Source organism: Denticeps clupeoides, chromosome 7 (genome assembly GCF_900700375.1).
Source record: "Denticeps clupeoides chromosome 7, fDenClu1.1, whole genome shotgun sequence".
In the NCBI taxonomy this organism is placed as follows: Eukaryota; Metazoa; Chordata; class Actinopteri; order Clupeiformes; family Denticipitidae; genus Denticeps; species Denticeps clupeoides.
This window is the reverse complement of record NC_041713.1, coordinates 15,006,644-15,032,037: the sequence shown is the minus strand read 5'-3', so window position 1 is coordinate 15,032,037 and position 25,394 is coordinate 15,006,644. Positions and strand designations below refer to the sequence as shown.

General features: G+C 41.2%; 1 protein-coding gene across 1 annotated transcript; it reads right to left on the bottom strand.

Annotated features, from left to right (window-relative positions):
- card11 (caspase recruitment domain family, member 11) lies at positions 1–24,467 on the bottom strand. Its single transcript, XM_028986280.1, has 24 exons — positions 24,318–24,467; positions 14,634–14,847; positions 13,578–13,715; positions 12,995–13,320; positions 11,918–12,097; positions 11,457–11,603; positions 10,324–10,449; positions 10,048–10,242; positions 9,194–9,325; positions 9,045–9,096; positions 8,828–8,955; positions 8,610–8,716; positions 8,450–8,493; positions 8,208–8,340; positions 7,790–7,991; positions 7,583–7,709; positions 6,983–7,223; positions 6,102–6,189; positions 5,848–5,943; positions 5,654–5,777; positions 5,374–5,556; positions 4,453–4,580; positions 3,411–3,526; positions 1–1,635 (listed from the first exon to the last, which is right to left on the bottom strand). Exons 2-24 carry the CDS (start codon positions 14,833–14,835, stop codon positions 1,410–1,412), a joined length of 3,441 nt encoding a protein of 1,146 aa, XP_028842113.1. The 5' UTR covers positions 14,836–14,847; positions 24,318–24,467; the 3' UTR covers positions 1–1,409.
- Positions 24,468–25,394: the final 927 nt, after the last annotated feature.

The following is a 25,394-nucleotide window of genomic DNA, read 5'->3' as shown; positions in this document are numbered from 1 at the left end:
TGAGAATCTACCAATGTAAATGGTCATGAAAATAAAAAAACACATTCAATGAGAAGGTGTGTCCAATATTTTGGCCTGTACTGTATATATTACTACCGCTCAGAAGTTTAAGTTAATTTAGAAATACTGAAAGCATGTAGATCAGCAACAATTAGTCTTGCCCTGTCCTGCTTAAAATAGTTTACAGAATAATTGAAATTTTCCAATGGAACGCTATTTTTACTAATGCTGGGCTGTCACGTTAAAAGCTTTGTAGTTTATTAGAAAACCTGCTATGATTTTAGTACAGCTGAAAACATTTGCAATGTTCAAAGAAGCAAATTCAGACTGGTTCAGTATCTGGTGCATCAACAATTGTGGGTTTGACTACATCATTACTACTAACTTTGTCAATGATAAAAGTTTCATATTCATTCCGCTACATTTTTCATTTAAACTCATTTCATGCTTTTTCGTGGAAAACAAGGACATTTCTAAATGACCCTAAACTTTTGAACAGCAGTGTACACACACACACACACACACATGCACTGTCTATGAAGGTAATGGTTTAAAGGATTCATGAAATGTTTTGCCATTTTCTTAAGTACTGTAATTCCTCACAGACGCACAGAAATTACCATACCAATGCACTTACTCCATTGTGCCTTCTAAATGCAGGCTTTATGTAAAGTGCTCCTCTTTTCCCCAAATTACAGTGGCACCGTATGCCGTCCAACACAAATTAGCCTGTGCCAAGCCAGAAACCCGTAAAGACCACAAATCCAAGTCCTCTGCAGATTAGCATGCGAAGGCCCAATCTATCAAAACCTGGCAACGCGCTGCACATTTCTGTGCCTTCCCCAAATCAGCCTTCACTGGTCCGCAGAGGTGGTGCTGGGTAAAGTCCTCACACATAAATCAATCCCTCATTGAGAACGTTTGATGAAGCACTGTCTCTTGCTTTTGGCCTGGGGGCTTGCATGACAAAAAAAAGCCTTCTCATGCTGTACAACAGATTGATGCATTAAAAAAAATCTATGCCTTCAGCACCATCCATCATTCAAACAGATGAAGAGGGGCATCAGATTCAATTTATAGTTATGAACATTAATCTTATTTGCAGTCCCGCTGGTGTGATGTATGATAAGTGCGGTGGCAGCACTCCCTTTGCGGCCTGCCCGAGAGCTCGTTTCCGAGGAATTTTGTCTCGCTGCGTTCAGGAGGGGCAACATTCCGTGGCCTGCATTTTTGGTGTAGCTCGAACCTTATAAAGCAGAATGGTGACATGACTTCCTGTGCATACTTTCCCTGAACTGACTTGAGCGGCTGCAGGTTTCAGGTCAGGAAGCACACCCCCTGGAGCTCAGCCAACCAGACACACCCGGCCAAAAAAAAAAAAAAGATCATACTCCACAGCAGGTCCTTTCCTACAGCTGATCCTGCTCAACCCAGACCGTCTTCTTCTGCTCCTCCAAGATTTTGTCCTTGATGACCTTGAGCAAATCCTCCACTCCGCTCCAGGAGTCGGGCTCCACGGTGGCGTACAGGCAGGGCAGGGCCTCCAGCTCCTTTTCTTTGTTCCTGCAGATTTTCAGAAATTCCTCCTCCGAATCCACCTTCACAGGCAGTTTCCTGCAGTAGAGCCAAGTGGACCTGAACAGAACACAAATAAAATGATAAAACACAGAAAGCGAGGAAATTTATATGCTCCAAATACGCATGGTAGGTGGATGCAACAGGCTGCATTTTGAAAAAGAAATGAGACTTGGCACAAACAAAATGACTGCTGAAGCATTTTGCAGTGTGTGATCTGCACTAAATGAAATGACCTTGAGTGAACCAGAAATTGCTGTCAGGTTAGTTAGTATCTCAATTCATGGCAACAACTAAATTGTCATTCCTGTGCAGGGCTCACAAGTTTCATCACACATTTGTTATATTGTCTTGCAGCCCTAATCGAAAAATGTCCATCACAGACCATATGGACCAGTGCAGTGACTGCACTTCATCCATTAATTATATACTTATCCTAAATTATCCTATAATCCTAAATTCTTCTATAATCCTAAATAGTATTTTTAATCTGCTGTCTGTGGAACTGAATGTTTTTTCTACCAGTCAATTTCAATAGCATTAAAAACAACAGAATACATTTTTTTATGAAAATTTCAGATAATCTTGTGAGGATGATAGCATTATAATGTTAACTGATATTACATACACAAACAACAAACATCAAATGTAGTTAACAAGCCAACAATCATTCTACCAGGAAACATCTGAATTAAAATCTGTAGCCTTATTTTCAAAGTATGAAATACAAAATAAATGTTTTACAAATACAATAAACACATTTCTGTAATTTGCCATGAGGTTAGCTACTGAACTTTATTTGTAGTTTTATATTTAAATTTTTATGTGAAGTTTCATCTGCTGCTCTTAACACAAAGGGAGCTCAGAGTGCAGACAGATGTGATTTTCTTATAATAAATTCAGGAAAAAATGTTATCACTTAACACTGTTTTTTAAAGGTTTTAATTTGGAAAATAAAGGTCTTGTTTTTTCTACTGCTTTCATCAAAGCCAGTAAGGGCAAGCATATTCATAAATGTATGATATTGGTGAATGCGGGTGCTAATTTTGGGTGCAAATTTTATTTCTAAGTGTGATGCATATCTGTCATAGCTTTATAAATGCATTACAGTTTTAGTCTAAAGAATGAATAGCAATTAATTGTGATTAATTGTGATGAATTCATTGCAAAATGTGCAATTAATTAGTTTAAAACATTTTTTTATCAACTGACAGCCCTAGTTAAATTTTAGTTTGAAAAATGTAAGGATTAATTGAGTCAATTAAATAGCAGGGCAAAGAAAATGGTTACCTCCATAACAGATACAGTATCTACAGCTTGAGAAAGCTCACAATGAAACACTGTTCATGATAACAGTGAAATTACAATGCTGCAAGTCTATGACAGAAATATGATATTTGTGTACCATAAAATAAAAATAAAAATTGCTGTTTAAAGAATTTGATTATACAATTCACTGTATAAGAGTTTTTAATATTAATCATAATATTTAATATGCTTTAATTATGTAGTATTATATAATATAATGAACGACTTTCCTTCCACCATTTGTTTTTCTATCTTAGTTTTCAAGCATTCTGTTTAAAGCTTGCTCCATCAATACAAAATACCAGTGTATCGATCATGCATCACTAGAAGAAGTATCATGATTTATTGCTGAATCTGATATAAAGAACTGCTGCCGCTGCTGTCATGACTAACTGCTAACCGAATGTCAGCGGTCGGTATAAATGTACGCACAGTTGAAAGCCGCTGTGCCAGTAATTACACGTTGCCCCCACAGTGCCAACCAGAGCTGTTCATTACTTATTCTGATCCACATCTGGATTACAAACCTTAATTTCTTGATGTTCTTCTCTGAGATCCTGACGAAGATGATAATGGGGTAAATCTCTCTCCTCAAAAGGTGCTTCACGCAACTCAGATCTGCCTCAAGCAGGCAATGTTTATTCTAAGAAAGAAGACATGAACAGGCTTTAGAATTTGACATTCCTTTTGGCAAATGTATAGTAAGTAAGTAATAAATGGTTAAACGAGAACCGGTATAACATCCACAAGAGTTCATTAAAACACTCTGTGGGTCAGTTTCCCATTCATGGACTAAGGCCAGTCCTAGACTAAGGACTAGGCATAATCAATGAATGGGAAACTGTGATGCCAGTCATGGCTCCAGCTGCGGAACGTCAGACACCCAGGCACGCCAGACCACTCTCACCTGACAGCCACACCCCAATCCAATCCAACACACCACACCTGCTCACTTTCGGGACTCGTCCCATGAGTTTTGTTTGTTTATTTGAAAGTTGAATAAACCGCTGTTTACCTGCATCAGTGTTCTTTGCCTCTGTTCTTTTGGTGAAACACAGATATGGACCTAAATTGTTTATTCTGACTGTGCTGACAATGAGCAAGCAAACAATTTGGTGCTCAAAAGGCAACATATACACATCCATTAGCCAGACATCTGTCATTATTTGGCAAATGTGGCCATCTCTGTCTCTAACTTATTCGAAACAGGAAGCCAGACATGCCTGCTGACACGTTAGAGAGACAAAGAGGAAATACAGCTACGCTTCCTGACCCATCACCTGATCTCAGTCTGAGACGGACCCCCACCAAACATCAAACCACTTCCCCCTTCCAACCAGCCACAGCCAAGCCCGTCCCTTCAGAAACCATCTTCCTCGCCAATTACACTGAATTATAGCTACATGATCAGAACTCATCAAGAAGAATATGAAGAGAAGAGAGAAATCTATGAATTATACAAATGACAGGTCAGCACACATACTGGGCTCCTAGAAGGAGAAAACTTCTCAAGTCACAAAACAGCAGGAATTACATTAAAATGTTCAGGACATCAACTGACCAACATACCTTAAAGGCAACAGATTCAATGTTTTCTGGAGTTACACACTCATATGTACTGGTGGGCTTTTCCTTGGAATATATGATTGAATCTTCAATCTTCTGCTTTATAAGGAATTCTTCTTTTGAAAGAATGTCTGTGGGGATGACACGAAATCTTTAGAGACCAAAAGGTTTTAAACATTGAACTGTTGCATTGTGCTAGCGGGTCATCATTTTTGGACTTAAGATTACATATTTTGTACAGAGTAATGTCCAGATTTACAACCCATGTTACAAATGTTATCTATATGCTTTTTAATCAATATAATTATAATCATTCTCAATTGCTTAAACATCCAATCCGAAAGCAATCTGGATAGCTGGATACATACATATTTTTACATTCTGGTGCATAATCAGGGCCTTGCCGTTTCGATACAGCACTGTGCTTATCTGCTTTCTGCAGATAAGCTAGTATCTCAGTATCTCATTCTGCAGCTTCTTCATTCATCCCAATTTTTTTCTTTCAATGAAAGGTCAGTTTTTCAGCTGGTTTTGAGGTCTGAGTCTAGTGTTTCACCTTTGCTTCCCCTTGCACTACCTCTCATATTACATCTCTGCTGAAAAAAGAGCATGTACGCGTATAAACATTGTAGTGCACCGTATATGCCATTTTGAAAGCAGGGACAACTGTTTGGTTTTGTTTAATGTGCTCAAACAACATACTCTACTTATACTTTATGCAAACCTGCATGTTGACAATCTTATGCAGAAATGAGCTATGAAATGTGTTCAGTGGGCAGTGGCTGCTCACCCAGGGTGATGGTTAAAAGCAGAGGACGCATTTCGTTGTGTGCACCGTGTGTTAAATAAGTCACTTAAATAGGTAAAGTTCATATACCAAAAGTTAAAGGACAGTAGTCTGTGTTGCATCCCCCCTGACAGTACCTGGCTTGCAAATGTTAAACTCCATGGCTCCTCCCAGATTGAGGAACTTTTGGATGATGATCTTGGCAAGAACGTTGGGGGCAAAAAGAACAGGCCTCTTGCGCTGACAGTGGTATGGGGACACCAGGCTGTATGGTACCAGGTTTAAATTCTTGTTCAGGTCATTGTCAGAGTCCGAGGAATCTGAAATGACATGAAGTGAGGCTTTAGATATTGCTGTGACATTGTGTGATTGGACACAGAAAAAAGGCAGTGATGGGAAGTGGAGGTACAGACTCACCATGCTGCTTTAGACTGTCAGAGAAGCCAGTTCTGGGGAGAGAAGACGGGCACCCTCCACTGATGATCCGAACCCGCTCATTACTGTTCATCCTCTTGTATTTTGGATCAGCCCTGCTGACAATCTATTTTGAGGATGTAAATGTCAGTTCTGATATCTGGCCCTTTACTCTCAATGAACACTCCAGCATTTACCTGCAAGATCTGACAGAGGAAGATGCCGGCCCTGGACAGTCGGGGGCTGGATTTGGGATCTGGGGAAGATGAGGTGTCCTCTGGTTGTAAGGTGTTCTAAAAGAAGCGAAGAGTGTTGTTCAGCTTACGCTGCACCCCATGAAAATGCCTGTTCCCCTCCTTCCAGAGACCTTATTGATCATTTTTACAGCAGTATGGAGGCCAGCCAAACACATGCCTCTCTCTTTCTCTTCCTCCCATGAAAATGAGCTCACCCTCAGCCCCCCACGCAGGCTGTCACTGTCCCCTGGTCCCCCTCGGCACATCAATTTCTGGATCTTCACAAGCAGGAGCTGCTGGGCTCTGGGGAGAGAGGAGCAGATAAGAGACCACAAGGATGTCAAATGAAGAATGGAAGCAAACTGTCATGGCTATAAGACTTGCAATGTTTGCTCCACAGCAGGGATATTGTGGATAAAGTAAAACTATCTGGATGTTTGGGTTGTAGCAGCTTAGTGTGAAACACACTTGCTTATTAAATAGATGAGCACAAAGTCACTGCTTTGATCCCCATCTACCACCGCTGTATGCATGAACAAGACACTTGAAAATGAAAGTGAAAGTGATTGTGGTACACAGCAAGCACAGCACACAGTGACACAACGAAATGTGTCCTCTGCATTTAATCCAACACCCGTAGTAGAGCAGGGGGCAGCCATTACAGGCGCCCGGGGAGCATTGTGTGGAAACGGTATTTTGCTCAAGGTACCTCATTGGATTCAAACCTGCAACCTTCTGATCACAAGTCTGTTTCCTTACCAAAGTCCAGAGCGACTTACAATCAGTAGTTACAGGGAGAGTCCCCCTGGAGCAACTCAGGGTTAAGTGTCTTGCTCAGAGACACAATGCTACTGTTGCCTGACACTGTTGTACATTTTTGCCTTTTCTGTCTTCTTATCTGTAGTCCTGCCAGCATGTATCTGGCCTGATGTGTTGTTTTTGGTGTAGTTTTTTTGTGTGGCACCATGGCCCTGGATGAATGCTGTCTCAATTCATTGTACTGTGTAGATTACAATCCTGCTTTATTTTAGAGTGTGTTTTATTTTTTTTTGTTATGAAATGTATAATTTTTTTAGGTGGACAAAACAAGACTTACCTGGTATAACTAGGTATTGTTCCCCTATCCAGGTCCTTGTCGGAGAAGGCATCAACCCGTGAGCACAGCCACTCGCACTTCCCCTGGTGCATGGTGTCCAGCACGTGCAGCACCTCGTCACAGCGCACGCTCAGAGAGCAGTTGTCCAACTTGTCAGAAACGTTGAGGTTGGCACGAATGTAGAAGGAGTCCCCCGACACCACAGATCCATCCTCAATATCCTTCTGCAATCTTCGGTACCCTGGACAGAAGAAGCAGAAGGAAATCCCTGCTTACCCAGTACAGCTGACCACTGAGTCCATTAACCAATGTTGGAGAATGGTCAGAGGTTCTTGTAAAGTCTTAAAAATATTGATTGGCCCTTCAGTGAAGGTCCCTTCAGTGAAAGAATACAACGTTACAAGCTCTTTGATAGAATAAACAACTTTCAGAACTCAGAACGAGCCAGAAGAAGGGCATATCCCAGACAGCCCAAGGGCAAATTCAAGTTCAACCTTTAACACACAAAGATGATGACCCTGAAGCACTCAGATCCTCTTGTCATTGCTCAAAAGGATAAAAAAAGAGAAATCTCGGAATGTCAAAGAGAATTGAGCTCACCATCAATGTTGCACCGGTAGTGAAGCTGGACCTGCCCAGTGCACCTCTGCAGGCTCCAGTGAGCCTCTTCTCTGGTGCAGGTATCCAGGGGAACATTCTGGGCCTCGCCACGGATACAGCCCTCCAGCTGTAAAGACAATGATGGTCATGGGTTACACAGATCCGATCAGAATCCCAGGTCCTGGACAGAGCGTTCGTGAGCCTCACCAACAAAAGGTGGTATCCTTCCCTCAGACCTGCCTCCTCCGCGTTGGAGCCCGGCTGTACGGAGGAAACGAAGATACCGCTGTCATTGCCCCCAACAAGGGTGAGCTCAGACAGTAAGGATTCCCCCTGGATGGAGAGCTCCTGGATGGGTCTTAGAGTACTGCTGATTCGGCTGAAGGAGCTGAGAGATGGCCTGAACGGTCTGAAAAAATAAAAGGTCATAATTTTTTTTCAGTTGGATTGGAGTTGGACTCAAAACTTGCCTTAAAAGTATACAATAGTAGATGCATTTATGCCGTATATGTGTGGTTATTTAAGATAAAAAGAGGAATTGTATTTAAAGAGGCATAAATGTGGGTGGAATGACAGTGAATAATTAAAGTGTCAGTATGCTTTGTGACAGTGCAGCTGGTTCTACCTCTCTAAGGAGAGTTTCCTGAAGATGTTGTTAACCTGATCCAGGTCATAGGAGTCCATGCCTTCAGACTGGTACGACGATGAAGACGAGTGGACGGAAGGCGGTCCATGGGAAAACCTGTCTCCATCTTCGTCTGAAATGGCCATTTCAGACAGCAATAGAGAGAGAGAGGGATGTAACTTGTCACACACTGCTGAAAACAAGTTCACTACTTCGGCTCCGCCAAGCAATTTGCTTCATACCGTATTCCATGAACTCACAACTGTCGCTCTCCAGGGAGCAGAGGCTAAAACAGAGAAATTGAAAAATGATTCCGACTGCCAGCGCTTTGACATGGAACGGTGTGTATCAGACGTTATTGGATTTATCCGCATTTAAAGCCTTCGCTCACTGCACCACTACCTCCTGGGCTGGAAGTCGTGGTCTCCCTCTTTATTCCTCCTAACGAGAGAGGCGTTCCCAGGAGGTTCGGGGGCTGTGGACACGATGCTGTCATTGCGGTAACGGAACTGCGTGCACACACACACACAAACACACACACACACACACACACACAAAGGTGAAGAGCACTACATTTGAACTGCTAATAAGTACAATATTGTCCATTCTCAGAAGCGCACTTTGTTGACAGCCTCTGTAGTGCTGGTAGGAGTTACTGGAAGGCTGGTCGTGTTGGCTGAACTTAAATTGATGGAGCTCAACTCAGTGCTGGGCCCGTCAGACAGATCACCGTTCGTGGTGCATACGGCTAAAAGAAAGAACAGTAAGAACGCACAGTGGGTGAGACAGTGATCCTTTAATGTCAAGGTACTGAACCATTATTAATGTCTAGCATACCTGGGTAGTCCAGGGTCTTGGGCGTGGTGATGGGAGATTTGGCTCTGCCGATCTAAAGGAAGAGGGTGTGAGACATAAATAATCACCCGTCATAGGCTGCAAAAGCAAACAGCTGGCAGTTTAATGGACTGAAAGCAGGTTGTGCTCACCTTGCACTGCCTGCGCCTGAAAATGCACTTGTTGTCTTCAGGCGAGTCGTCACTGGAGTCTTCAAACTGCTCTGGCTTGTTCTCTTGACCAAAAACTGATATCATTGTCAGGGGAATGTCTCGAGGTAAGCTCTGGTTGAGTAAAGGAAAAACTTGAAACCATTAAAAAAACTGAGCCAAAACAGTATTTACATTCCCTCCTATCTTCAAATAAGGACATATATTGCCATAATATTGTCCACGATAACAGACTGCATCCTACCCTGGACCCTTCTCTCAATTCCTTGTGTTCCAAAAGGGTCTAGATGTGGGGGTGATGATTTTTTTATATTATTTTTTTTTATAAATGTGTGTTCTTTGTGTATCCTGTTGTAACTGGAGCCATGTTGTCTTGCTGCATTTACATGTACAGATTTTTGGCAGACGCTGTTATCCAGAGCGACTTACACAAATCTGTAAATACCACTTAATAACTCAACAAAAAAAATTTTTTAAATAAATCGAGCACGTCCTGACGTGACCCGGCAATAAAGTTTAAACTTTTACTATTAATGAATCTGTTTTTTTGGACCCAAAGGTATTGGGTTTCTAACATTTTTAGAAGAACATGCTAGGAATTTTTAGAAGAAAAGCAGGAATTGGCAACCATCTGGCCATCAAGGACAGAAAAGAACGTAGAGGGGTATGAAACACAACAGATTCGTTGCTGAACAAAGTTGCTGTTTCTTTCGGTGGGTTTCGAGTTCCTGTAAGTTCCTGCTTTTGATTTTGCGAAAAACAGGAAGTTTAAAGCTTTTCATTCAGTTTCAGTGAAAGGAAATGAATGTCCATTGAAGAACATCAGATTCACACACCTGATCCAAGGCGCTGTCTTTGGAGAGGCGGCTAATCTTCGACTCGATGTTGACAATCTTGGCCTCCTTGCGTACAATCTCAATTTGGAGCTCGTCGCTCCTCTCCTCCAGCTCCCTGATTTGCTTGCGGTATTTATCCTTCTCGATCAAACACTGGGAGAAATGGGTCTGGGCCTCATCTCTTGACTTAAATGCCTGAGGAGGGTGGGGAACCATTAGACTGACTTATTCTTTGCTGGAATTTGAAATTATATTAAATGTGATAGGATGGCCCACCTGATCCCGTTCACGTTCCACTTCCTCAAGCTGGACCATGATCGTGTTCATCCGGTTCTTGTACATCTCGCAGTCCTTCACCAGTGTAGAGCACTTTAACTCCAGGGCTTCCTTCTCTTCCAGGTACTGCCAATTTTAATGAACAATGAACAGAAACATTTTACAAACTCTGGGAAATATGCTAGTCTTCATTCTGTTAATCGTAGGGGGGAAGCCTGTAAAAAAATTCTATCAATATGTAACACTCTGTAATCTTCATATTTTCTGATGTTTTGCTCTCCTCGACCTTATTATGCACCCAGGAGATCTACATTTCCTGGTGTGGTTTTGTTGTCTGTTATTGTGCATTGTCGAACTCAGATGGAGGAGCAAATTTTCAAAGTCTTCAGGACTAAGGTGGATTCTTATCTCCAATCTAGGGATGCAACAGTACAGGTCTCCCATAGCACGGTCCATATTTCGGTTTACGGGCCGCGGTTTTGGTTTGTTTTTGGTACATGTTTTGTGTGTTAAGAGAACTATTTTATTTTCTTGTGCCAAGATATGTCTGTTTAAATGCATTTTCTTATTCTCTTTGTTTTTTGTTGTTTATTGATATTTTTTTGATAGACAGTTGATGTTTTGCTGCGATTTGTAACAGATGTGAAATGCACCTATAAGATAAGCTTATGTGATATGTGATGGGGCGGAGCTATCAGCCTGCACTTCTGATTTACTTTGGTAGAGTTATATGCCACATTGGGACTTTTTGAACAGAACAGTAAGGACTGTGTGAAATGTATATTGTTTCTGAACATATGTCTGAACACAGAGAGTTATTCACCATAGAAGGGATGAAAGACCAGAAGTTAATAAATTGCAAGTAAGATGTGCTCTTTCAAACTCTAATCTCTCGGCTCCTCCGCTAGTGCGGGCTAAGTTTGACAGTAACCTGTTAAACTGTAAGTGCTAATGGGCAAAATCCCTCTGCAAGAGTACATGTCCAATCACTGGAAAAAAATTCAGAATTAACTGCAATGGACCATGCAGGGCAGACCAAACAGTTCAGTACTTTACTGAGTACCATTGCAACCCTATTCTGAACCAGAGGAGATGCTGGTGCGATAGAATGAAATCAGTCTTGGAGGCCTCACCTTGTCTCTGAGCTCTTCAGCCTGTCGCACCTCCTCGTGCAAGTTGTAGAGCCGGTTGACCAGCTCCTGACGGTCCTCCAGAGCTTCCTGGCGGTCGTGCTCCAAGATGTCCAGTATGGCCTTATCGGAGTCTGGTAGAGGCCCTGGCTGAGGAAGAGAAAAGGGGAGCACATTGAGGCACATTAAGAGCCATAGGGATACTCACTGGTTTTCAAAGACACATAAACAAGAGCCCAAGTTTCAGACGTCAAGGCAAGATCTTGGTTACAATCATTTGATAGGAAAGTTTTATGATGGTTTCTGTTTCACATTGCTATCAAGATAGATTCTCGGTTTAGCTTTAAAACGTATTCAGAGATTGTGCATGAGTTTCTGCAAACCCTGTCTTTCAGTTCTGCAATGTGTCTGCATGTGGAAAGTGCACTTTGTCAACATTTGTTTCTTAAAGCAACTCTACTTACCTGTATGATTGACTGCAGCTCCTGCAGTTTGATCTTCAGAACCTCATTCTCCCGCTCAAGCTCAAAGATTTGCTCTTTTCGGGGACGGCTCTCTATGTCGTTCTTCAGTTTCAGAGACTGTCGCCTCTCCATTTTACACTCTTCCTCAACTTTGTTCAGCTTATGCTTTAGCTGGTCAATCTGCAGGGCAGCCAATCAAATCGACACTATTGTAAGCATAAGAGCATGCTCCTCTGCGTCTAATCAAAAAACCACTTTGACTCTTGCATCATGTTTTTACTTAATGAACCACAGAGGATCATAGCGTAATACCTCGAAGAATGCAGATAAGCAGGCACGGCAAATCAGATAAGAACAAAAGACTAAGAAGAACAGTAAAGTTGGTTTGGTTGTATCATTCACACACTGTTCAATTCTAAATATCCTCTCACAAACCATTAAAACAAATTAAAATTCTCAATTTGACAAACACACACACACACACACACACACACACACACACACACACACACAGATTGTTAAGTGACTTTATTGTACTTCACACTATAGCCTTTGTAATGCAAATGCTGCTCTATGGGCAATCCTCACTTTCAAGAATTCTGTTCAAGTTTTCAAACTGCTGCACTGGTCACTTTAAGTTTTGGGATAATTGTACATTTCAAATTGTAACTGCACATGTTATATTTATTACCTTATTACACATATATTTTTTCTAGTCGTGAGTGTAGTCCATGATATCTATTTGTTTTCTGTACTGATGTAACCAGAGCCTCGACATCTTGTCTCTCTATATGCTGTACTGTATATATATCTCAAGCTATGTCGAGATGGAAAGATATTTGAACTGTCTCTTGATTATGCTTTCTATTGTCACTGGGGCTGCACACCAAATTTGTTCTAAATATGATGCTCTCCTGTATAGCATTTGTTCATTATATTCTAAGAACTTGCACCTTTTTTATCTGAAAAAGAATGCGAGAAACATGGAGATATATATATATATATATATATAAAAGAAATAAACAAATCTGGACCTCTGATAGTGAACGTAGGCGTCATTATAATGAGCAAACTGACCTCCAGCTGCAAGTCGCGGCTCCTCATGACAGCCATGTTCTTCTCTTCACTCAGCTGGGCATAGCGCATGGCAAGCTTGTAGTTCTCATCCTTGACCTTGATGAGCTCTTCGTTGTAGTTGTTGCGCTCCTCCTTCATCTTGTTGTAACGCTCCTGGAAGGTGTGCAGCTCCTGGTTGTTGAGCCGCAACTTCCGGTTCTCCGCTTCCAGCGTGCGATGCTTGCCCATGATGTCCACGCGCTGCACATCCTTGGCCTTGGCCTGCTGCTGCAGCTTGATCACCTCATTCATCAGGAACTGAGTCAGGCCCTCATGACCCTCCTCTACTGCAGGTAATTATAACCATTATACGCACAGCTATAATATTTTATAGGAAATCCAATTGATTTTACTTCATTATAGCAACCAAAATTATTTCCACTCGGAAGATTATGTTGGAATTCTTTGGATATTCTTTACTACTTTTTTCTTCAGCAGCACAGGCATCAACAAATTTGAGCAGAGGTCTCTGGGGTAATAAAACACTAGACTATGGCCTTCATTTGTGTTCCAAGAAAGGAAATCACAAATTTAAACCACTCACCAACTATGGTGGAGAATCTGCGGGTGGGGTCCTTCCCAGTGACCAGCTTGTAGAGGTCAGGGTAGTAGAACTCTAGGCTTTCCAGTAGCACCACATATCCCCGTTGGCCTTTGGTGTGCAAGATATCCAGCAGGCGACCTGAAACAGCGACACCCTGTCACAATTATATTATATACAGGATCATAATTGCCTTGGTTGACTGTTGGCTCACACAACAGAATCTGGTTTTTATGATGGATTAGAATAATCTAGGATAAATTCACATTTAGTGAAAGTGAAGTAATTGTCATTGTGATACACTGCAGCACAGCACACATCACACAATTGGTGAGCAGATGGCACCCATGAAAGGCGCCCGGGGAGCAGTTTGTGGGGAGGGTGCTTTGCTCAATAGCACCTCAGTGGCAACTTGGCAGTTCGGCATTCGAACCCACAACCGTCTGATTACTGTTGCCTGTGCTGCATTTGCATTTTTATATTCTGTGGTCTTTGTCAACACTGTAACCGTATATACAGTACAGGCCAAAAGTTTGGACACACCTTCCACATGTGTTCATATATGTATGTATATATATATACACACACACACACACACACACACACACAATACAGGCCAAAAGTTTGGACACACCTTCAATGCTTCAATGCACAAATCAATGCTTTCACCCCCAAAACATTGTTTTATCATGAAATGATACTGTGTGTGTGCGTCTATATGTGTGTGTGTGTGTGTGTATATATGTATATATACATACACACACATACAGTATCATTTTATGATAAAACAATGTTTTGGGGGTGAAAGCATTGATTTGTTGTTATCTAAAACAATCACAAAAAAACTGTACAGTAATCTGATGAGTTTGAAAGTCATGTAGTCTGGTATGCAGTAGAAGACCCAGACATTTTATGGCGCACCCTTGTGGACCCTGAATAAATAGGGCAGCATACATATTACATGTCTAAAGCGATATGTGGGCCTGGTCACATACACACAAATATAACCATACAGTATTCCTGTGGGAAACAAATATGGGGCTGGTCCAGATGACGCACCTGATCTGTCCACTTTTGTTACCAGCAACAGCGAATGCAGCACCTCGTCCTCGTCCTGCTCGTCGATGACTTTGCACTGCCGCAGGTAGGGCGTGAGTTTACTGGGGTTGATGTAACGTGTGAGGATGTACCGGTTGTTCTCCACATTTTCCCACAGTGCCTCGTCATCCTCCTTGGCCGTGCCTGTGCCACCGTTATCCATTTCCAATCAAGCCTTAATATAAGAGAAATAAAATGAAAGTTGGCCAAGGAAAGAAGCCATACACACAAGTTGGCTGCCACTGTGCATTCGCTTCCTCTACAAACCTCTGACACGCCAGATGGTTTTTTTGGGGAAACAGAAGACGATATCCAGTGATGGTGCTGTGATCTCGCAGCCACCCCTGCGCTGGCAGGAGACCGTGGTCTGCATTCACACGCCCACTAATAAAGCCAGTGGATCGGGAGTCGAGTGGGTGTGGTCCTACATTTGACCTCCATTACGTTTGACAGGGGGGTGTTTGTCCCCCTGAAGCAACTCAGTGTTAAGTGGCAGCAAGTGGGGTTTGAACCTGTGACTTTGTGGTTTTCTTTGTGTGTTTCCCGCTAGGCTACTACTACCCCTATGTTACAAATTTCCATCCAACCCATTCCAAACCATCAAGCTTCACAAAAAGGTACCTTTAAACTAAACATAAGTAAAATTAGTAAATTATACGAATGCATGAAGATACAAATAAGAAAATCATAAAAGATCAACAATTAAAATAAAAAAATCATGTGGTTCGTGTGTATACTACATTGTCCAGAACACTGAAGGGCGTATCTTCTTCTCTCATGTTTCAAAAAGGGCATGGATGTCTCTGATCCAGCTGCTTCATAATGAAAACACACCAAACCCCAAAGAGTCGGGTGTACCAAGCATTCAGGTTCTTGTCGGACTGTGATGATGACTGTGAAAGGCGATCAAAAGGTGGTTTTGCCTCTGAGTATACAATGGTGTTGGAGCAAGCATTATTATTGGAATAAAAATGATGCAGACAGACATGAACACAATACAAAGCTTACTCATTATACATACTAGCATTCAGAAGGGATGTCTGCATTCGTTTTGGGAAACTATAAAAAAAATATTTGAAGTCCAGTGAATGCACATTTCAAGACAGATTTCCCAATATATGCATGCATATGTTTTAAAGCCCATTTCCCTTTTATTTAGCTTTCAGGCAGAATAATGAGCAGCGCTGGCATCTTATTTCTGGCTCATGCATCACTATCCATGGAATAACTGAGAGCTCCATTATTGCCTTAGATTGGTGGGGGGGGGGGGCAAATCCAGGTCAGAAATGTGGGAAATGGGAAGCTTTCATATATCTGGATAGGCTTGGAAAAATATAGGAGCATTTGGATTTTTTTGGTATTTCACATTCCTTGATTTTTGTTCAAGTAGTCGTTTGAAGTTCATGCCTTCTGCAAGATTTTTTTTTTTTTCTGATAGGTGGAAAGGGCCGGAGAGAAAAATGTATGGATATGAACTGCATAGTTTATTTAATTTGATTTTGTGTGTACATTGTCCCCGAAAATGCTGGTATTTAATAGATTTCTGTATTTTATGGAAATCTTTTGAAATATTTTAACAATATTTACAGCAAAATTTATTGGGGATTGTTATGATAAATTATATTTTATTACTTACATTTCGTTAATTTGTGCTATTGTGAATAATATTTCAGCAAAGGAAATTTTGCCATAGTCATTCCCATTGATGGACGTTAACAATCGTATAATGCAATACCTTTTGCACGTATTGCATGTTTTCATCACCATTCTGAATAAATATCTATATAATAAATGTCTATAAATTAATAAAGGAATGAATGAATGAATGCAGATAATCTGTCTAAGGGTATGGAAAATCATTTTAACTTCACGTTACTGCTGATGCAAATTTTCAGGTAAGACAGCCTGCTGAGGCTTTGGGCCACACCCTGTTTGCGCATCCACCAGCGAGACTGTTGTTTTCAGAGAGGCAGAGATGCTCACCGTTGGCTGCAATAATCCCTGCATTGTCTCCCACGGTGCCTTGCAGTGTTTTGCTAAGGAAATCAGTCATTATCAGATCATTCTCCATTCGCACATGCAGACTTTTGCATGATTCTTTTTTCAATGTCTGCACACTCACCGTGTGCCTTTGTAATCTGATATGGGTTGATGGAATGTCTGGGATGTTCATTTTCATTATTAGGTGTTGTTTAACGCATAACAGTTTGTACACTTCCGAAACCTACTTTGACAACAACAGATAGTGTCCTTAACAGGAGATGTTCATGGTAACAAGAGCATTTGAGTTAATTAAAATATCCAAAGGATTCAAATATTTTTTATCTTCAAATACATCCAGAGGGGAGAGAATTTGAAAAGGTACCTCCTCCAAGCAGCTAAGATAAGATAAGATAAGATAAGATAAGATAAGATAAGATAAGATAAGATAAACCTTTATTAGTCCCACGAGTGGGAAATTGCACTTGTCACGGCAGAAAGTGGACAGAAGCAGAAGGTAATAGCAGCAAAAGCAGAGGTAATAGCATCACAAAAAAATAAGATAAATAAGCTGTGCAGAAGAACTAAGATAAGATAGTGACACACATCTGAGAGCCGTAGTGTTTATACGTGAGCGTTAATCTAGAACGGGACGTGGTATGACTCAGCCTACTCATTACTAGTATTCCGCACTTTCCCACCAATGCTCTCCGAGCTCACAACACAGCTCACACACTCACGCAACATCCACACCTCACCTACCCTAACCATGTTTCCGCCAAACTTATTTTGGAATAAATGACTAATAAAGTCTTTCTCCACTTCCTCTTTTCGGCAGCAGATGTTTGGCGGAGGCTCCATCTGAGCACCGTAAGTGCTGCAGACTGCAGACATGGCGGCATACGGACACATGGTTTCAGTTCAGTTTCAGTTTTATTTGTCATATGAAAGTTAACGCAGGGACAGCTTTACAATGGAAGGTGTATGATGAGAAAATCACTGCTAATTTCCAACAAACTGAAGCAAAAATGTTAATGAGGCAAATAAATTCAATTTTGTATTTTTACAAGAAATGCAAGTCATAAGTTATAAAGAATATAAATATAAAAATAATATAAAGATAAAGGTGAGATTTGAATGAATTAAAATGTACATGTAATTTGGGTGGGGGTGAGGGGTATAACAGGCAGATGGAGCAAAGTGATGGGATTGAGCAGCAAGTGAGTATTCTATAAAGTGCAGATGCATGGTCCAATCAGCATTAAAATGTGTGCAGACACAGGTCGTGTGTAGTGCAACGTGGGTGTAATGTGGGTGTTCACTGTTCAGGTGTTGCTGTTGAGGAGTCGAATGGACACATAACGTGGATGTAATATAAAATGCTTTTACGTACAATATGCATCTCTTTTCAGGGAAATATATATATAGAGAGAGAGCATTACAACAACAAATTGTTAGGTAAATTGATGGTGTGTGTGTGTAATGATATTTCACCAGTAATATATGCCCTGTAAAGGCAAGACAAAATTAAGATATGAGTGTGAATGCATTATTCACACAAAGGATTGGTTGCCTGTTCACACTGAAAAATTAACACACATTAACACACGTTTCTATGACCAAGCTTTAAGTCGAGTTTCAGATCAGGAAAAGAAGATGACAAAACAGACAAACACACACACACACACACTCAGAAACGGAAGTTATCACTATGTGTGCTCTTGGCCTGATCTGATTTTAGAACAACCACAAAGCCACGGCGCACCTCCAGCCAATGGGCTGCAGCGCTGCTCGCTCTGTGTTCACAAGAACTGCAGAGTGCTGCTTGGCGCTAAAGTGACACACTGACACGCACATCAGATCAGATCGGGCCCTCCTGCCAGGCCCTCCTTACGCGCACTGACGAGCGCGTGATGAAGACGGAGAGGACACACAGGTCACGTGAGTCAGAATTCAGCAAAAAAGTGCGGCGACCTCAAATTCGCCTACTCACGTGAATGGTAAAAATGAACACACAAACAAAATCTTACATCAGCCGGCATCTTTAACATGAATACGATATGGATCAATTCACAAAATATCAGATATAGAAACAATCAATTGTGCAGTAAAATCCAGTCTAGGTCACACAAATGAAACCACGGAACCACTTACTTCAGGATATTTGTGGTAAATGCCTTTAAGATAGAATTAATATACTTGCATAAATACATACATGCAGAGCCCTATAGTAGCTCATGGGGCTGGTTCGCTAGTGTAAGGTCAAGTTAATTTACTGATTGCTAATTATATGAATCTTGAAGAAGAGAGACTAACTACCTTTTTATGGGTGTGTGTTTATTTCTGTCGCTCTGGACTCATGGTAAACAATGTTGCCAGATATCTGTGGATTGTATTCTTGTAATAAATGTCAGCAGACATCTCAAACTTCCAGGGACCACGCCAGGTTCTCCAGAGGATTGGCAACTGACCGTGTGTGCGCGCCCTGTGCCCAGGGTCCCATGATGGGCTATGACAGCCATGATCTCGAGTAACAGGACTAAGTGGTTTAAAATGAGTGAGTGAGTGAGCGAGTGAGTTTGGTTTGTGAACTAGTGAACCTCACATTCCCGAAAGAAAACATGTTCTAAATGACACTTCTCAAATATTCCCCATAGTGGTTCTTGAAAGTATGTGAATTCTTCAGAATTTCCCAATACAACCAAAAAACATCAGTTCATCATCAGAATCATATATATATATATATGTGTGTGTGTGTGTGTGTGTGTGTGTGAGACATAAAATAAGTATTTAACATTGCATAAATTGATGACCAAGTGTGTGTGTGTGTGTATATCTCATCAATTTATACAATGATACATATTTGTATTCTAAATATTACTATACTATTACTTTAGAACACAGCAGAATTAATATTTGGTATTCATATTAAGGGAATTAACACAAACATTATGGCATTAAACATGTCATTTGTTACACAACAGTATAAATCCATATTGTGATTTATTCAGCACGGTGCTGATGCCAAATAGAGCAGCTATCTCTCAGCATTCAGTCCAGGGCGTCACCATTTACTTTCATTCCTCAAATGTCACAGTCACATTTCATCCAGCAGCCTCAGTTTATACAAATCACAGTGTCACGCGCCACGTAAATCCATGACAGGGACGGGTACGGGCGCACACTGGCGCACAAACCCTGCAGGGACACAATTAGGCAGGCCGCCAACGCGCTTTAAGCCCTGCGCTCTGCCACGAACGAAGGCGGGGACGCTGTAAATGCATTCACTGCCATCCCACTGGGACGTCAAACTGGCTTGAGTGTCCAAGCTTGATATTCACCCATGAAAGACAGCACATTACATCCGTGACGACACAACAGAGCAGGATCAATGTGGGTGCTTGCTCAGGGCTGACCTGAGTCTTCCTGTCATCCAGTCCTATTCTACCACAACTACTGATTTTAAACTGTCACCTTGGGGCCAAAGGCCACAGCATAATTTTACCTTAAATTGATTTATATTCACCTTTATTTAAAAAGGAGTACAGATGTGCCTCTGTTTAAAAGAGTGTCTGAGGTAAAAATAGTAAATGAACGCCTACGAATGTGTCACATTTACGATTTTATCAAGCATGTCACATCTCCCTGGGTCAATGTGGCTGAGCAAGTGAGCTCGACGTATGATCGCACCAATCCAAAATAACTAATATCTTCCACGTTAATAGTATGCAAATGTATTTTAATATCAAACGTGTGAGTCAGATGTGTGATTGTGAATTTAATATCAATGTGTGAGTATTGGTAGGGATTAGTTCCACCAATGTACCGAGAATTTCTCTTTAAAAAAAAAAAAAAAAATGACTGGAAGCTGGATACATTCATAACACCGCCTCTGCAGATGAAGCGCCATTGTCTCCGCTCAGGGAAGCTGTTGGGAGGCGAAATGACGTTCACCGACAGACACACAAATCATAGACCTCCAACAAGAAACAAGGAGCATAATGAATTTTTGAACAATCACTCTGACACACATTTTCATTAGGTCAAGGGTGAGAAAATTTTGCCCAAAACAAAAAGACAGTGTGGACATTCTTCAGCGGCCCGGGTGTGATGCAACCGGCGGTAAACCGATACGGGGTCCTCAGAATATAAACAATCCCAGCTTTGTGTGTGCAGTCTGGAAATGCATGAAAGGCCAGAGAGAATCTGATGCTATCGGTTTCTCAGCTGAAAGAGCCTTACACCTGCCTCACACAGAGTGTGTGGGGTGGTGTGTGCTTTGTGTTTACAGCGGGGTTTTGTCCTTTTGCACATTGACGTGTTCGACCCTGTGTGAGTGAGAATGGAGATGTAATCCAGGAAAGTGTGTTGGTCACTTGGTTGGTCTTATTTCATTGAATGTTTCACTTTATTTGTCTCATTTTGTTTTATTATTTATACAGAGTTTGAATGCACAGAAGGTTTTCCAACATTCCAACAACTATTTTGTCCCAACAATCTACAAAAAAAAATTTTAATATTAGGTGCAAATTCAATGCTGTTTCATCAGATTTAAGGTGAATTATCAAATGTTTCGCTGAATATGTTTTTTTTTCCAGTGGTCTACAACAAATACTTAATTCTGACTTTGTATTCTTTGCCATTTTATTACAGAAGAAGTGCCATAAGAAAAAAAATGAAATGATTTTCACTGTGATGCACAGCAGCACAGCACACGGTGACACAACGAAATGTGTCCTCTGCTTCTAACCATCACCCTTGGTGATCAGTGGGCAGCCATGACAGGCGCCCGGGGAGCAGTGTGTGGGGACGGGGTTTCACTCAGCGGTAACTTGGCGGATCGGGATTTGAACCGGCAACCTTCTGATTACAGTTTCCTTAACCGCTAGGCCACCACTGCCCAATAAATGCTAAAGAATCCACCGAAAGTGATGCAGATTCAGTTCAGATCTGAGCATTACAAAACTCCTTTGTAATAATTAGTGATGCTGGGACAGAAGTAACTAGCAGCAAGTAAACTAGAGACTTTTTAAATGAAAGGGTATAGAAAGACTGAACTGTTCTTTTTAATACACTGCCATTCAAAAGTGTAGAGGCATTTAGAGGCAAACGTCCTTGTTTGGGGTTGGAATATGAAAATTACAAAATGAATAATAAATAATCGTTTGCACTGTACTGGTGTGAATTTGGCCAGTTGTGTTGCTTCTTTAATCAGTGCAACAGTTTTCAGTTGTTACAAGATCACTGAAAATGGTTTTATGATAATTAACAAAGCTTTTAATGTGACACACTTGGGTCAGTGATTACAGCATTCCACGTTCCTTTGCTGATAAAGTTCCCTTCTGTACTTATGCAGATATCTGAATAACTTAGCAACACCTCTTCAGAGGTTTGAAGAAAAAGAGCATAAATCGTGTCACATTATCATCATTACAAAGATTTGATCATAGCGAGCCGTTAGAAAGAAAATATCACAGTCAGTGTATTTTAGAACTGCTTCATTTTGTGTTTCTTTTCATTAGAAGATGCGATATAATCACGCACAATGTGTTTGCGCGTGTAGCACCTACAATTCTCCACTTTTCGCAGAACAGATGTGGAGCGGTGCTGGAGTGAGCGTGTGTGTGTGTGTGTGTGTGTGTGTTTATTTTGTTTGCCACTTGGTGACAGCTTGAATAATCCCAGCTTTCGGGCAGACTGAGGGTGCAGCGTTCTGGCATTTTACAGCAGTCATTACCATGTGTGCTATTCAGCTCTTTCCCATACTCAGAAAGAAAGTGTCATCTCTGTTTCCAAATGCCATTTGGAAACACTCGGTAATAAAGACCCACAGCACTCAAATCAAAGAACATATGGTTCTTTGCTGGAAGAAAAATGAACTTTTAACTTTTAAAAAACATATTATCCTCTGGTAGTACCGAACGCCTACTGGTGCTACAAGAGGCTCACACATGCAGCAGGATTTGGGGCTAGAGCCTTTCGTGCTGCAACAAGGAGTAGATCTGAAAAGCCTGAAAGGGCAAGTGTTCATACAAGCCCTGTAATACTGGGTTGGCTCTGCCGGTACGACCATAACGAAATTTGTTAAGCAAAGCTGGTAGAGAGGGTGGCAACTGTGCTGTACGGTCAGACTATTACATTATAGACTATTCAAATTAATTCCTTTTACTGCTTCTGCTCCCACAAATACATGTTCCACCCAATAAAAAAAAATAGTATAACGGGCCCTATTTTTTTTACCACTATGTTCTATGCGTTATGAAAGCCGGTTTCTAACTAATGCAACTTCAAAGGCATCCTGAAGATTTACATAAATAGATAAAACAAGGAAGTTGTGAGAGTTATCTGTATTGTTGTTTGTGTGTAGTTATTTCCATCACGCACAATATGATCTTCAATCTTGGTTTGAATGAAGAGGCTATACAAATGGGAGGAGCTCGAGGATTGACAGCTCTCACACCCACTACTTCCTCATTCAGGATGGTATCAAGCCAACACATGTCCAAAACACTAATGCATACTAATGTGCACGCTGAGGATGCCATTGACCTTACACTGGGGAATAAGCCCCATGTAGTATAGTAGTTTGTAGCGTGTAGTGCTGCACTTCAAAAACAGTGCCCTATATGCGAATGAAGCAGATAAATCAATCATTTTTGGACCTGTAACAATTTATCCTCATCTTGCAGTCAATTTTGTCCTTCTTTTTAAAAATTCTAGATATGTCATTTGAACCATGGGACCAATCTTTCATATAATGCCACAACATGTAACTGTATTTAGAGCAGTTCTGCCATAAATATGTTTGCCTCTAGAAGGCTAATACTTCTTAAACAAGACTATTAATCTCTGCCAAACTTTGCTCTGTGGATTAGTAATCATCTGCATTATCTGACACTGAAGAAATGTCATTTTTCAATAAAGGGTCATTTCATTTCCTCTGACAGCCTGATTTGTCTTATGATGAAAAACTCCGGTCAGCGTATCTTGTTGATATCTGACTGTTGGACATATAAATAATATGGAGTGGGGGGGGGGTGATATAATAGATAGATAGATAGATAGATAGATAGATAGATAGATAGATAGATAGATAGATAGATAGATAGATAGATAGATAGATAGATAGATAGATAGATAGATAGATAGATACTATTGCATCACAATAAAAATGTCCCACAGGCCTGTTAATACTATTCAATCCCTACAAGTCAATACATTAAGCAGCAAATTGATGATGAAAGGCAAAAGTGACTTAAGCCTCCAGTGGCCAAAGGTGCCAGCAGGGACTGTGTGCTGCCATCAGCCAGGGGTGAAGTTAGGTCTCTGTCCTGACATGAGATGACAAAGCCATGCCACTATTGTGTATCGTTATTATTATTATATTTATGAACAACATCGTTCGTGTTAATGCAATAATAACTCGTACTACGTTTGTTTTTATTTCTGTAATGTTATCTGTATATTCAGCGTCCCAGCAACAGACATCTTCCTGCTGTGTAAATGACACTCGCCTCCGCAGGACCCAACGAGCGCTTTTCCTCGGTTTATAATTGCATGTCGCGGCGCTGCGTGTATCGCGGCGTTTTCGCGCTGGAGAAGCTTGAAGGAAAGTTTGAAGGGTTCCAGCATTCTGCTTGGGTTCTATGTAATAAAAAGAAATACCTGCGTCAGGACCATCTCGGGAAAAGAAGCGTGGGTGAAAGTGGGTGAAGTCGGAGGAACCGTCGGAGGAACGGGCGTCTCTGCGCGTGTCTTTCCGCCTGTCCCACTGTCCGCCTGTCCTCCTGTCCGCCTGTCCTCCTGTATGGCCGTGTGTCTGTCTGTCTGTCAGCGCGCGCCGGGGGGCGTGGCTTTTATGCAAATCAACAGCAATGTACAGTTCTTCTACAACAGTGGAAGGTGACAATTACGGGCGAATATTTACTTAAAAAGTAAAATCTATTCATTGCGCAAGTATTATTTCACACCAAAAAAGATCACATCTGCTATATTATTATATTATTTTATATTATCACCGATTGTTCTTGTCAGTAGTATAATAATAGCATAAGTATTCGTAGTAGTAGTAGTAGTATTGCTGTTATTATTAGTAGTAGTAATAATAAGGCTGTTGTTGTTAGCAGCAGTAGATCTGTATTAATATTTGCATTATTGCATTATCTGTATACTTTATTTAGTGGGGTGCTAGTAGCTAGTAGTGGGTGACATGAGTGGTGTTTGTTATAATAACTGCTGATTGGAAGTCGCTCTGGATGTAAATGTGTTCAGAAAAAAGGACAATGAATGCAACCGCCTGAGGCATCCAGTCGACTAACAGAGACGTAAACGGCAAAAAGATGCTGCAGTTGCAGTTATTTGCCTGGTGTCGCGACCCACGATACCTGTGTCTGGTCGTCTGGTCACCATGCTTTCCCACGCCCGTCGAGCTTGGTCTGACGCCGTGGCCTGGGTGTGTGTTCGGCGTGACATTAGAGCCATTTAATGTCACAGTCCGTGAACTGTTGATGGAGCCTGTCGCCGCTGGCTCCCTCTTGTGGCGACACAGCGGTTAATCTCTGTCAAAATTCCCACAGATTTAGTTTTTTTTTGTAGAAGAGGCTTTGAATGGGATTATGTGCTAAGGTCTAAATGACACTGACAAAAAGTCAAACAGGACGGAATATCATGTACCGTACAGGCCAAAAGTTTGGACACATCTTCTCATTCAATGTGTTTTCTTTATTTTCATGACCATTTACA

Coding starts and splice junctions, on each gene's coding strand:
- card11 (XM_028986280.1), bottom strand. CDS start 14,835: ATGGATAACGGTGGCACAGGCACGGCCAAGGAGGATGACGAGGCACTG. Junction 12,098..12,994: donor GCCGCGACTTGCAGCTGGAG/GTCAGTTTGCTC, acceptor GCTGCCCTGCAG/ATTGACCAGCTAAAGCATAA. Junction 3,527..4,452: donor TTGAATCTGTTGCCTTTAAG/GTATGTTGGTCA, acceptor CTTCTTTCTTAG/AATAAACATTGCCTGCTTGA.